This window comes from Cydia strobilella, chromosome 3 (assembly GCF_947568885.1).
Source record: "Cydia strobilella chromosome 3, ilCydStro3.1, whole genome shotgun sequence".
Taxonomy (NCBI): domain Eukaryota; kingdom Metazoa; phylum Arthropoda; class Insecta; order Lepidoptera; family Tortricidae; genus Cydia; species Cydia strobilella.
In genome coordinates this window covers 23499348-23514649 of record NC_086043.1, presented here as the reverse complement: position 1 = coordinate 23514649, position 15302 = coordinate 23499348, and the positions used below count along the sequence as shown (strand labels likewise).

General features: G+C 42.9%; 1 protein-coding gene across 1 annotated transcript in view; it reads right to left on the bottom strand.

Annotated features, from left to right (window-relative positions):
- Nucleotides 1-677: 677 nt before the first annotated feature.
- LOC134756244 (structural maintenance of chromosomes protein 6) overlaps nucleotides 678-15302 on the bottom strand; it is a 36216-nt gene continuing 21591 nt past the window's right edge. The window contains 8 exon segments of the mRNA XM_063693071.1: nucleotides 678-1721; nucleotides 2945-3078; nucleotides 8993-9187; nucleotides 10091-10103; nucleotides 10461-10571; nucleotides 11819-12118; nucleotides 12747-12934; nucleotides 13495-13665. Coding sequence (XP_063549141.1) covers nucleotides 1700-1721; nucleotides 2945-3078; nucleotides 8993-9187; nucleotides 10091-10103; nucleotides 10461-10571; nucleotides 11819-12118; nucleotides 12747-12934; nucleotides 13495-13665 — 1134 coding nt within the window. The 3' untranslated portion in view covers nucleotides 678-1699.

The following is a 15302-nucleotide window of genomic DNA, read 5'->3' as shown; positions in this document are numbered from 1 at the left end:
CGACACACCAGGGGGAGGGGTTTGCCAAATGTCACCAAGTGTGACAAGGAGGGGTGGAGGGGTCAAAAAACCTCGAAATTCGTGTGACGTAATTAATGGATGAACCCTAAGGATATGTATTTGTGTTTATCACAGATATTCGTTTCTGAGTTATGGATGTTTTCTACGTGTATAAGTATTTAAATATGTGACGTTTTCAAGTAAAAGGTACCACATTGTCGCTTACCATAAATACCGGACGAAATTTGCTAGTATCTATACGAATAACCTGTCGGAGCGTTTGTGGCAAGCGACAAAGTGGTACCTTTTGCTTGAAAACGACACAATCGTAGTCTTGTACCCGCAACACAAGCCTTGATCTTCTGTGGGGTTAGTTCGATTTGTGTAAGATTGTCCCGTAATATTTTTTATTAAGCTTTGTCCCAAATCAGTTTAATTGACACATTTATTGCCAAATCACTGTTATTTGAATATCTGGGATATAATACAGTTTACCCCTGCTTTAATAATTGTAGCATTTTCTATGAAAAGGGCCTTAGTGTCGCACAGCGTCGGGCGGCATTGTATTTATATCGGAGCAAACGTTAATAATGGCGTAAGCGCCATCGACAATAAGGTCCCTTTTTATAGAAAATATCTCAATTTATTCCTGTAAGAAAAAATAAAACACTCCTTGGTCACATTATAAAAAATATAATATCAAAATTCAATGCAATAATCAGACTGAAAAAACATAATTACTACACAAGTTAAAAGCATTGCTCCATTAATAACATGCCATTGGTATCACCCAAAATAGTACAAGTAACTAGTGTCATGTAAATCGCCCTTTATACACTGGAAAAACATGCATGAGGTTGCTATTCCACCTGTACAATGTGCATTGCGTCTCACTAAGCAAAATGTAAGACGCAAATACACTTTAATAACAAAACGTCCGTGAGACACAGACATATTAAACATATTAATAACGCAAGCTCCTCGGAGGAGCGGTACGGAGTGAAACATGTCGAGCGTTTTTCGACTTAAAATACGTGAGTGACCCGTTATTAATATATTTAATACGCAAATACACATTGGGCAGGTGGAATACCACCCTAAGTATAAACATATCTGAAGGGGCCCACTGATTATCAGTACGCTGGACGATATCGACCTGTCAGTTAGAACAAAAATTTAACAGTTCCGAACAACTGACAGGCCGATATTGTCCGGCGGACTGGTAATCAGTGGGTCCCTTAAAAGGCCGACTTTTCATGGAAGTGTGTAAAAATATTACTGTCTATTTGACAGGTTCAAACTTCTGTGTATGGATGGTATAGAAAGGATCGCAATCTCTTATGGCAGAATTATTGTAAAAGTGACCGCGTTAAGTTTTAAATAATAGTTCCTAATCTCTCCGGTGGCGCTAGTTAGGCTCTGGGACATGAGTATAACATGAACCATATAAGGCAACAAATAACCCGACCAAATTACGTAGGTTGTTTTTGGTAGTATTTCGGTACATGGTGGCGCCGCCTAATTACTGTTTTTTGATGGACACTTTTCATACATAGAGATTTGACTCCTTTATACAGTCTCCATGCTTCTGTGTTTCAACAGCGTGTTTTACACGTAACAATTAAAATGACATTCTAATCAAACACAACAGTAATCAACTTTATCATAATTAAATTCTTTAAACTAGGTATGGGGCAACTTATGGTCGCGGGTCCGCCATCCTGAAACAAAAAACATAAGTTGAATGGAAAATTTAATTCAAGTACTTCATAAAAATCATTATAAAACTTATAAGATTTTTGACCCCCCTCCCCCCCGTGTAACGCACCGTAATATTTTCGTGTACCCCCCCACCCCCTACCTAAAAGTTACGTAACACCTAAGTGACCATTTTTACCTAAAAGTCACAAGAGCGAGCGTGTATTAGGAATGTTATGCCACAGAATAAGTAATAGTATTATCATACAGAACGTCCACGCCCCGCCCCGCCCCGACTCGAATGCCCTCGCCCCGCGACAGCAGATTGACGGCCGTTTGCCGACCGCTCAGTACTATTTTTAAGCAACTTACTCACACTATGACGCATGACGCGTGTACAGACGAGTCGTTCACACATAGAAACGCAAGTGATTTTTGATGTATCTGTAGCGTGTCCGCCCTGTGGTTATGCGAAAGAGGTATGTCAGGATCGTAGCAAGTGGAAATCCGTGGTCTCTGCCTACCCCTCCGGGACATAGGCGTGATTGATGATTATGTATGCATGTATTTTATTTTATTTAAAAAAAACATTGTTACGTAACGCCTTGTTACATCCCTGTCGTCGTTTCAAGTGGGAAAACATGCTTTTATATGTGGTATTTTCTATAAAAAGGGACCTTATTGTCGATGGCGCTTACGCCATTATAAACGATGCTCCGATATAAATACAATGCCGCGCGACGCTGTGCGGCGTAAGCGCCATCGACAATAAGGTCCCTTTTCATTGAAAATGCCCCATATGTTCGGGTCCGGGCTGTTGTCATCTACAAGCCGCATTTCTCTACTTTATTCTTATTAAATTTTGTAAGCCGGTTCCATAATTATATGGATTTTTTGTCGATTCAGTAGGTATGTTTTTTTTTTAAATACAAATACAAATAATTTATTGAAAAAAGTATTGTACAGAGGTTCATCTTAAAGAACCACATTTGATAGACTGATCAACGTCACTCGGCAGTAAACTATGAAACTTCCCATACAATAAAATTTTAGGAACGTTTTAACGGTGACAGGCGGCACTTGACAGACTGATCAACGTCACCCGGCGCGCCGCGGCGGTTTACTATGAAACTTTCCATGCAATAAAATTTTAGGAACTCTTTAACGATGACAAACGGTTTGGTGCAACCGACCCTAAGAGTTGTAAGAGTAATGGTGGAGCCCTGAGAGGTGTACATGTACGTACACATGTATGCTGATCTGCGCGCCCGACTTGACGGACGAGGCGTCCTGCGGCGTGAGGAACACGAACTGTCGCGAGGGGTTCTTCAGCGCGTGGTTCAGCAAGATGTTCATCACCCGCTGACGGTTCACGTTGTCCTGACAAATCAAAACAAAATTTTAAATTAAAAAGAAATTAGAAAGATTTATGCAACTCGGAACACGGGTCCGATCGCTCTACCAACCAAAACCATGTAATGTGTTTGAAGTAAATTAAACTTCTTTACAATGCATGTGCTCGAAAAGTGCGTTTCCTACGGAGCCATATCATGCGGAAACTACTACTTTTCCGCACTAGTGCTTTTTGTTTTTAATAATTAATAGTTATTTGTTATACAAGGGTGCAAAGTTGTATTTTACCTGCGAGTGTGGAATTGAAACACGAGCAAGCGAAACTCGCTTCGCTCGTGGTTCAACTATAGAATCCTGCGCGTAACGAGTATTTCAACACACGAGAAGCAAAATACATTTGCACCCGTGTGTAACACAAAACTTTTCACCTCACTATAGCGAGGAAAGTGCAACATCCACAGGCGTAAGATCATCTTCATCACTGGAATCACTCATTTTTTTACGATATTAGAACAAAAAACTGGAAATTCTGTATTTTTACGTGAGTTTTTATGTAAAAATTTTGTTGACAAATTTGACATTTCTGACGTATGAAATGTTAATGATGCGTTTTGAAATTGCATCGACTCAACTTGTGCGTTCAGAATTATATTTAACATCATTATTAAAAAACAAACGTTTCTTATATATCGAACGAACCATTATTATGAGCGCTTTACGTTTTGTTATCTGTCAAGCTACTTAAACACGCTCCATCCAAGGTCAAATTACTTTCCCCACTAGTGGATAAAATGCGTTTTTCCCCGCTTGTTTTAAAGGATAAAAGACGGCTTTCCGAGCTAGTGAGGGGAAAAATAATTTATCTATCTATCTATTTATCTAAAACATTGTATGATTCACGTGCGTAAAGATGATTTCCGCACTTGTTGCATAAATAGCTATTAAAGTCGTCGTCAATAGAACTATTTTACCTTCATTACTTACTTCGTAATCTCGCTCTTTAAAAGGGCAACTATGACCTTATTAAACTTAAATATTCTATTTACATAATTTTTGATTAAATTAAATGTTAATTATTGATATTTCAGGGAAAATAACCTTCGTAAAAATGTTAGGTTATGTGTTACACTAACAAAATCTGTCATATTTCTTTTCATTATTTGCAAGTTCTAAGGACGAGGACTTCACGACTAGAGGGTAACCTTAAAGCAAGAGTGAATAGGCTGTTACTAAACCGCTGTCTTCACTTTCCATCAAGTGTGACTAGGGCCAATCGCCGATCAGTTTATTTTGTCTTTTTATTAATTATAAAACAATTCAAGTCTCGGAGACCCTTTACATCTCTGGATAATTTGATGATCTTTTTTATTATTATATACATTTTATCTCTGACACCTAGAGACTTTTACATCTCTAAACAATTTTAGTACTTCTGTTATTTGTATAGTTTTCATTAGTTTTTTTTTTTGGTAACATTTATATTTATGTAATTGTTTTTTTGTAATTATGGGTTAATTTTATTGTTTGTAAAAATTGACATGTAAAAGTGCCCCTGTGGCCTATTTGCTGAATAAATGTTTGATGTTTGAATAAAAATAAAATAAAAAACTCAAGATTTTTTTCTGACGGAAGTAACACTCAGTAGTGACACACGCACAATAGGACACACGTCAAGTGCCAACATAGCGATAAACGTCATCGTCAAAGAAGTATTCTCCTCACGTGTGAAAGTCAAAAACCGACATTGGCAAATTCACCCTGTGCAAAATTGCGGGGAGTAAAAGCCAGATAGGATAAAAAAAAAAAAAAAGAAGTTTTACTTCACTCGCGCGCGAAGATTACACGCTTTTTTAGGGTTCCGTACCCATCGGGTAAAAACGGGACCCGATTACTAAGACTCCACTGTCCGTCTGTCTGTCACCAGGCTGTATCTCATGAACCGTGATAGCTAGTTGAAATTTTCACAGATGATGTATTTCTGTTGCCGTTATAACAACAAATACTAAAAAGTACGGAACCCTCGGTGGGGGAGTCCGACTCGCACTTGTACGGTTTTTTTTTACCTGTGCCTAGTTGTATGGTAGCGTTCAGAACGTTTCTAGTTAAAAATATAAAAACTTTCATTACTGTTGTTAAACAGTAAGTACTAAAATGTCAGTTCATTTGACCAATTTACTACCCAAAGACCCTGCTTTTGTCATAGAGTTAGTAACTTATTATTATTACTAGCTTTTGCCCGCGACTTCATCTTCGTGGAATTAGTAATTTGGGTACCTTAATTCTTAAACAAATCTGCTTTTTAATTCACCCTTTTTTCACCCCCAAATTGTTCCACACTATACATTTCCACCCCATTTTTTACACCCTTAAGGGATGATTTCAGGGATAAAAGTTATTCTATATCCTTTCCCACAGCTCAAACTATCCCCATACCAAATTTCATCTAAATCGGTTCAGCGGTTATTGATTCCCCATACAAATCTCCAACCCCCTTTTCACCCCCTTGAGGGGTGAGTTCTGGGATAAAAAGTATCCTATGTCCTTCCCCGGGACGCAAACTATCTGTATACATAATTTCAACTAAATCGGTTCAGCGGTTTAAGCGTGAAGAGGTAACACACAGACAGACAGACAGACTTTTGCATTTATAATATTAGTATGGATAGAGAAGCCATACCGAACAATGGAATTGTCGCCATAGCAACTTGTACCACGCGAACAAACCGTCGTAAGCGCCGTAAAAATTCAAGGCGCTTACGCGTTTAGGTCGAGAGATTCACGCTCTAGAAGCGGAGCTTGGTTTGTTGTCAAAACAACAACAACTAATGGCACAAAATACTGGTACAGGAGAGCGAGGCCGTGGTGGAAGCGTGGCGAGTACTTTCTCGGTCTGTGCAGGTTATCTCACTGCGATATCTAAAATAACTTATGATCTAGAAACGTAATTATTTTCTACATACCATAAACACGTCAAACTCGTCAAGGAAGTAGAAAGGCAGCTCCACACAAGCCCACAAGGCCATGATGAAGGCGACAGTGCTGTAGGAACGTTCGCCTCCGGACAGCGAGGCCGTGGTGGAAGCGTGGCGAGTACTTTCTCGGCCTGTGCAGGTTATCTCACTGCCATATCTAAAATAACTTATGATCTAGAAACGTAATTATTTCCTACATACCATAAACACGTCAAACTCGTCAAGGAAGTAGTAAGGCAACTCCACACAAGCCCACAAGGCCATGATGAAGGCGACAGTGCTGTAGGAACGTTCGCCTCCGGACAGCGAGGCCGTGGTGGAAGCGTGGCGAGTACTTTCTCGGCCTGTGCAGGTTATCTCACTGCCATATCTAAAATAACTTAGATCTAGAAACGTAATTATTTCCTACATACCATAAACACGTCAAACTCGTCAAGGAAGTAGTAAGGCAGCTCCACACAAGCCCACAAGGCCATGATGAAGGCGACAGTGCTGTAGGAACGTTCGCCTCCGGACAGCGAGGCCGTGGTGGAAGCGTGGCGAGTACTTTCTCGGCCTGTGCAGGTTATCTCACTGCGATATCTAAAATAACTTATGATCTAGAAACGTAATTATTTCCTACATACCATAAACACGTCAAACTCGTCAAGGAAGTAGAAAGGCAGCTCCACACAAGCCCACAAGGCCATGATGAAGGCGACAGTGCTGTAGGAACGTTCGCCTCCGGACAGCGATGCCGTGGTGGAAGCGTGGCGAGTACTTTCTCGGCCTGTGCAGGTTATCTCACTGCGATATCTAAAATAACTTATGATCTAGAAACGTAATTATTTTCTACATACCATAAACACGTCAAACTCGTCAAGGAAGTAGAAAGGCAGCTCCACACAAGCCCACAAGGCCATGATGAAGGCGACAGTGCTGTAGGAACGTTCGCCTCCGGACAGCGATGCCGTGGTGGAAGCGTGGCGAGTACTCTCTCGGCCCGTGCAGGTGATCTTACTGCCATATCTAAAATAACTTATGATCTAGAAACGTAATTATTTCCTACATACCATAAACACGTCAAACTCGTCAAGGAAGTAGAAAGGCAGCTCCACACAAGCCCACAAGGCCATGATGAAGGCGACAGTGCTGTAGGAACGTTCGCCTCCGGACAGCGATGCCGTGGTGGAAGCGTGGCGAGTACTTTCTCGGCCTGTGCAGGTTATCTCACTGCGATATCTAAAATAACTTATGATCTAGAAACGTAATTATTTTCTACATACCATAAACACGTCAAACTCGTCAAGGAAGTAGAAAGGCAGCTCCACACAAGCCCACAAGGCCATGATGAAGGCGACAGTGCTGTAGGAACGTTCGCCTCCGGACAGCGATGCCGTGGTGGAAGCGTGGCGAGTACTCTCTCGGCCCGTGCAGGTGATCTTACTGCCATATCTAAAATAACTTATGATCTAGAAACGTAATTATTTTCCTACATACCATAAACACGTCAAACTCGTCAAGGAAGTAGAAAGGCAGCTCCACACAAGCCCACAAGGCCATGATGAAGGCGACAGTGCTGTAGGAACGTTCGCCTCCGGACAGCGATGCCGTGGTGGAAGCGTGGCGAGTACTTTCTCGGCCTGTGCAGGTTATCTCACTGCGATATCTAAAATAACTTATGATCTAGAAACGTAATTATTTTCTACATACCATAAACACGTCAAACTCGTCAAGGAAGTAGAAAGGCAGCTCCACACAAGCCCACAAGGCCATGATGAAGGCGACAGTGCTGTAGGAACGTTCGCCTCCGGACAGCGAGGCCGTGGTGGAAGCGTGGCGAGTACTTTCTCGGTCTGTGCAGGTTATTTCACTGCGATATCTAAAATAACTTATGATCTAGAAACGTAATTATTTCCTACATACCATAAACACGTCAAACTCGTCCAGGAAGTAGAAAGGCAGCTCCACACAAGCCCACAAGGCCATGATGAAGGCGACAGTGCTGTAGGAACGTTCGCCTCCGGACAGCGAGGCCGTGGTGGAAGCGTGGCGAGTACTTTCTCGGCCTGTGCAGGTTATCTCACTGCGATATCTAAAATAACTTATGATGTAGAAACGTAATTATTTTCTACATACCATAAACACGTCAACTCGTCAAGGAAGTAGAAAGGCAGCTCCACACAAGCCCACAAGGCCATGATGAAGGCGACAGTGCTGTAGGAACGTTCGCCTCCGGACAGCGAGGCCGTGGTGGAAGCGTGGCGAGTACTTTCTCGGCCTGTGCAGGTTATCTCACTGCCATATCTAAAATAACTTATGATCTAGAAACGTAATTATTTCCTACATACCATAAACACGTCAAACTCGTCAAGGAAGTAGAAAGGCAGCTCCACACAAGCCCACAAGGCCATGATGAAGGCGACAGTGCTGTAGGAACGTTCGCCTCCGGACAGCGAGGCCGTGGTGGAAGCGTGGCGAGTACTTTCTCGGCCTGTGCAGGTTATCTCACTGCCATATCTAAAATAACTTATGATCTAGAAACGTAATTATTTCCTACATACCATAAAGACGTCAAACTCGTCAAGGAAGTAGAAAGGCAGCTCCACACAAGCCCACAAGGCCATGATGAAGGCGACAGTGCTGTAGGAACGTTCGCCTCCGGACAGCGAGGCCGTGGTGGAAGCGTGGCGAGTACTTTCTCGGCCTGTGCAGGTTATCTCACTGCCATATCTAAAATAACTTATGATCTAGAAACGTAATTATTTCCTACATACCATAAAGACGTCAAACTCGTCAAGGAAGTAGAAAGGCAGCTCCACACAAGCCCACAAGGCCATGATGAAGGCGACAGTGCTGTAGGAACGTTCGCCTCCGGACAGCGAGGCCGTGGTGGAAGCGTGGCGAGTACTTTCTCGGCCTGTGCAGGTTATCTCACTGCCATATCTAAAATAACTTATGATCTAGAAACGTAATTATTTCCTACATACCATAAAGACGTCAAACTCGTCAAGGAAGTAGAAAGGCAGCTCCACACAAGCCCACAAGGCCATGATGAAGGCGACAGTGCTGTAGGAACGTTCGCCTCCGGACAGCGAGGCCGTGGTGGAAGCGTGGCGAGTACTCTCTCGGCCCGTGCAGGTGATCTCGAGTACGGCGTTGGGGAAATCGATGTTCATGTTGCCCTGGGCGGAAAAGTAAGGTTATTGGGACCGTGCACGACGACAGCGCCACACAGCGGTTGCAACTATAGGCTCGTATTTTGTCGAAACTATTAAGCTAGAAGTAAGTAAATCGCAATAATTTCAATGAAAACTACTGAACGGATTTTTATGCGGCTTTCACCTATGAATAGAGTGATTCTTGAGGAAAGTGTTTTTTATGGCGTTTTTTGCGTAATGGTACTGAACCCTTCGTGCGCCAGTCCGACTCGCACTTGGCCGGTTTATTTGACTATATGCACGAACATCTGTCAGAAGCTTAAACACAATTGCCGAGTTACAAATTTCAGTCGTAAAAACCTTAGCATTTCTTTCTTTAGTGCACGGGAGCCATAAACGCTTTCCCGGGTGCGCGTGGTTACCAAATCGGGTTAGTATTTTAAATAGTGTGCTACACTACAGGGTGTACTACACTACACTACAGGGTGCACAACACTACAGGGTGTACTACACTACACTACAGGGTGCACAACACTACAGGGTGTACTACACTACAGGGTGCACTACACTACAGGGTGCACAACACTACAGGGTGCACTACACTACAGGGTGTACTACACTACACTACAGGGAGTACTACACTACAGGGATTACTACAGTACAGGGTGCACTACACTACAGGGTGTACTACAGTACAGGATGCACTACACTACAGGGTGTACTACAGTACACTACAAGGTGCACAACACTACAGGGTGTACTACACTACAGGGTGTACTACAATACAGGGTGTACTACAGTACAGGATGCACTACACTACAGGGTGCACTACACTACAGGGTGTACTACAGTACAGGATGCACTACACTACAGTGTGTACTACACTACACTACAGGGTGTACAACACTACAGGGTGTACTACACTACAGGGTGCGCTACACTACAGGGAGTACTACAGTACAGGATGCACTACACTACAAGGTGTACTACAGTACAGGATGCACTACACTACAGGGTGTACTACACTACAGGGTGTACTACACTACAGGGTGTACTACAGTACAGGATGCACTACACTACAGGGTGTACTACAGTACACTACAGGGTGCACAACACTACAGGGTGTACTACACTACAGGGTGTACTACAGTACAGGGTGTACTACAGTACAGTGTGCACTACACTACAGGGTGTACTACACTACAGGGTGTACTACACTACAGGGTGTACTACAGTACAGGGTGTACTACAGTACAGGGTGCACTACACTACAGAGTGTACTACAGGGTGCACTCACCGAGTAGCCGTTGACCCTGAGCATGGCGTTGAAGTCGAACTGCACACGACGCGCAATGTTCTTCTGCAGCTTGTAGCCCATATGCCGGTGCCCCTCCGTGGACGACGTGCACTAATTAAAACACAAAAAAAACTTTATTAGACTATCACTAGCTTGCCACGCAAACATTGCACAAACTTGGCAGTAAGAACGCATACATAACCCTATAAGCAGCACATAGGTTCAGAGGTTGTACAGCTCAGGTCAAAATAACTCTCTTTAGACCCTACTGTACCTCTCTTTATACCTGCAGCTTGTGGGCTAATTATTCGCAAAGATCGATCAGCGCCCTTCGGGTACAGTTCAACAACGCCTTCAGGGTGCTGTTGCGTCTGCCTCGCTTCTGCAGCGCGTCAGGCATGTTTGCGGACGCGCAGGTAGACGGTTTCTTTGCCACAATAAGAAAGCGCGCCGCCGCGACGCGTCGCAGAGTGCGTGGCAGTAGCAACAGTATCCTGAGTGTGATAGCGGGTAGGCTCGATAGTCGCTATATGCAGCACTGGGCGAGCCTGCATCGTTCCCTAGCTAAGTATGTATTGTAGTTGTAGATATCTAGTAAGTTAAGTAATAATTAATTGTATCTAACATAGTTTTAAGTTCCTGCATGTTCGACTAACCTGTTATGGATTTCTGTGGTCCGAAATAAATGATTTTTATTTTTATTTTATTTTATTTTTATAAGCTTCATACATTACGCAGCAATTAGCTTGAAATTCTTGAAAACTTAGCCCCTCGGCTTTGCCATTTTGAAATATTTCCAAGAAATCTCCTCTGACTACTCTTGCGTAATGAAATTCTGCCAAACGTTACTCTGCCAAAGGACCCGTCTGAATCGTCTACAAAACAAAATCGGAAAAAAAATGTACTCGGGGAATAATTATCGAATTTGCTCAAAAAATTCAAGTAAATCATGTTGAGAAATTGCGACCTGTAAACCTAATTGGAATGGATGAAGGTTAGTATTAAACTGTAAGCTTGCGCTTCTCTGGCCGTCTTTGGCGGTTACAGGGTTAAAATGACTATGTTTTTGCCATACCGTCGGTGTGTGAGAGAGAAGGAAGTCCACGAGGGCCTGTATGCGGTCCAGCTTGCCCTTGGTGTCGTTGTACTTGGTGGTGACTCTAAGTAACTCCTCGGCCACCTCACCCTTGCTCCGACCGACGGTGTGTGAGAGAGAAGGAACAGTACCTGGTCCACAAGGGCCTGTATGCGGTCCAGCTTGCCCTTGGTGTCGTTGTACTTGGTGGTGACTCTAAGTAACTCCTCGGCCACCTCACCCTTGCTCCGACCGTCGGTGTGTGAGAGAGAAGGAACAGTACCTGGTCCACGAGGGCCTGTATGCGGTCCAGCTTGCCCTTGGTGTCGTTGTACTTGGTGGTGACTCTAAGTAACTCCTCGGCCACCTCACCCTTGCTCCGACCGTTGGTGTGTGAGAGAGAAGGAACAGTACCTGGTCCACGAGGGCCTGTATGCGGTCCAGCTTGCCCTTGGTGTCGTTGTACTTGGTGGTGACTCTAAGTAACTCCTCGGCCACCTCACCCTTGCTCCGACCGTCGGTGCGGATGGCGTTCAGCTTCGATTTGGTTTTTGCTATCTCCTCTTGCACTGTTTTCGTGTCCCTGTCATTATAGGTAACATAGGTGTCATATAGGTAGGTTTTGTGCCTTTAGCACAAAATTTAATTTTTGATAGACTCTCTACGCTAACTTTACACAAAATTGGCAGTAAGAATGCATACATATTCCTATAACCTATAAGCTTCATACTTGACATAGCACTTGGCATGAAAACGTAGCGTGGTATATTAACATTTTTATCGCTAACGATACTTTTCTGTTTACAGTGTAACAGTGAACAGGTTGACGCCAGCACTCTGTCTAAATGGGCTTAATTCTTAATAAATTTCAATATGTTGACAACACTACGTTACCTAGGGTTGTCAACGCGCGGGCACATCAACTCCGCTTCGGTGATCGTTTCCTGCCTCTTCTTCAGGGCTGTCTCCATCTCTTGCAGCGTCGCGCGCTTTTCTTTGTTACCTAGTATCAACTGTGTTACCTAGTATCAACTGTTACCTAGTATCAACTGCGTTACCTAGTATCAATCAACTGCGTTACCTAGTATCAATCAACTGCGTTACCAAGTATCAACTGCGTTACCTAGTATCAACTGCGTTACCTAGTATCAATCAACTGCGTTACCTAGTATCAATCAACTGCGTTACCTAGTATCAATCAACTGCGTTACCTAGGGTTATCAACGCGCGGGCACAGCAACTCCGCTTCGCTGATCTTTTCCCTCACCACGTCCTGCCTCTTCTCCAGGGCTGTCTCCATCTCCTTCAGCGTCGCGCGATCTTCCTTGAGTCGCCGTTGGACCGTCTGACGCTCTGCCACCCCTCGCTCTTGTTTTAAATGTTCTTGTTCTATCTCTTCCTGTATTCAAACGAATTTGAAAAATTATTTAAATAATATTTAACTTTATTGAAAAATAACAAAAGTACAAAAGGCGAACTTAATGCCTTCTTTATTAGTCAAAGACAAATAGAAATGTGCTAAGGTGCTTATTATGCTAAAGCGGGTGCAAAGATATCTTAGAAATCATTAGTTTCACACATTTCAGTACCACATGTATGTACGCTCAATTTTTAAAAAGATCCCGAGAAATAGAATATTTGGACTGTTCTGAAAGCACAGACTATTTGACAGATGTATCTCAAGATTTGTCCAGCGAGTCTTGCCACAAGCTATTTTTTTATATATTTAAGGCATCAATTTTGCCTATTAAATTTGCTTCGCTCACCTCCAAGTTCCTGCAAGTCCTCTCCACCTCACTGCTGTTATTTGACCTCCATCTGCCGCTCCAGCTCATCTATCTTCCTCTTCTGTTCTTGCTCCTTCTGCGTCCACTCTTCCACTTGGCCGTTGAGTCGTTCCTATATAGCCTGGATTGTAAGTAAGACCTTCGCTCGGTCGACTAAAGTCGTCCTACTCACCTCCAGATTCCCGCAAATGCTCTGCAACTCACTGAACTGTTTCTTGACCTCCTTCATCTGCCGCTCGAGTACGTCTATCTTCCTCTTCTGTTCTTGCTCCTTCTGCGTCCACTCTTCGACTTGGCCGTTGAGTCGTTCCAGTATGGCCTGGGATTGGGTCAGCTCTTCCACCTGGTATTAATTAGATTTGTGAAAAAGTTGGTGTTGTTCAAAATGGTAACTTAATGGGCATTTTCTATAAAAAGGGACCTTATTGTCGATGGCGCTTACGCCGCACAGCGTCGCGCGGCATTGTATTTATATCGGAGCATCGTTAATAATGGCGTAAGCGCCATCGACAATAAGGTCCCTTTTCATAGAAAATACCACAATTAATATGATCGTCTTATATGGTTGGTATTGTTTGGCCTCGTGCAACTTGCGCTATGATTTTGATGTTGAATTGAGTTATTGAAAAAAGTTTATGTAAAAAACCGTCCAAGTGCGAGTCGAACTCGCCCACCGAGGGTTCCGTACTTTTTAGTAAATGTTGTTATAGCGGCAACAGAAATACATCATCTGTGAAAATTTCAACTGTCTAGCTATCACGGTTCATAAGATACAGCCTGGTGACAGACAGACAGTGGAGTCTTAGTAATAGGGTCTCGTTTTTACCCTTTGGGTACGGAACAGCTCTTTTAATAAATATTATTTTTTCTTGAATCAATTTTGAAGTGGTCATGGAAACTTTTCTATAACATTTTGGAATAACGGTTAGGAGACATGGTGCATTTTAGCCATTTTCCTAAGACCCAATGCGATTTAGGTAATTAAAAATGCAGACATAAAACATTTCAGACATTTTACTACTTAGGCATTATGCGTTTTTGGAATTTTGCTACTTAGGCGTTTCGCTTTTTAGAAGACCTGCTCGAGAGGGGTCCAAACACATTGTATTCTTATAAACAGGCCAAGTGCGAGTCGGACTTGCATTCCCACAGGGTTCCGTACATTACAAAATTTAAACAATGTACTTTTTATGTGAAACGTGAGTGAAATGTCTTTAAAAAACCCGTAGGGGTCGGATCAAAAACGCTGCGTTCAATAATAGTGTAATTAAGCCCGACTCACGCTTGACTGCATATTTCTAATAGGTTTTCCAGACATTAATAATTCTATAGGTAAAGAACTATTTGTGTATTTTTTTCAAAATTTTAGACTCGGTAGTTTCAGAGATAAAGGGGGGGGGGGGATTGGTCATTCGCCTATTTTCTTGCATAACTTCTAAACTGCTTATCCTAAAATTATATTTAAAAAAAATTGGGATTCTCACAATGAGCTCTTTCATTTGATATCTAACACAGTATAGTTTGAAAAACTTTATCTTTTAATTTTCTCATTTACCCCATTTACATAAAAGTGGGACCCATGTTCAATTCATTTGTTTACGTTACATGTCTGTCTTTGGGTCATAAACTTACACATATATATACAAAATTTAAACTTAATTGGTCCAGTAGTTTCAGACAAAATAGGCTGTGACAGACAGACGCACGAGTGATCCTATAAGGGTTCCGTTTTGTCCTTTTGAGGTACGGAACCCTAATAATAGTAACTCACCAGCACGGCTGCCTGGTGCGGGGCCTGCTGCTGCTCGAGCGCGGCGCGCGCGTCTCTTTCTTCCTTCTCCTTGTATAATAGTAACTCACCAGCACGGCTGCCTGGTGCGGGGCCTGCTGCTGCTCGAGCGCGGCGCGCGCGTCTCTTTCTTCCTTCTCCTTGTATAATAGTAACTCACCAGCACGGCTGCCTGGTGCGGGGCCTGCTGC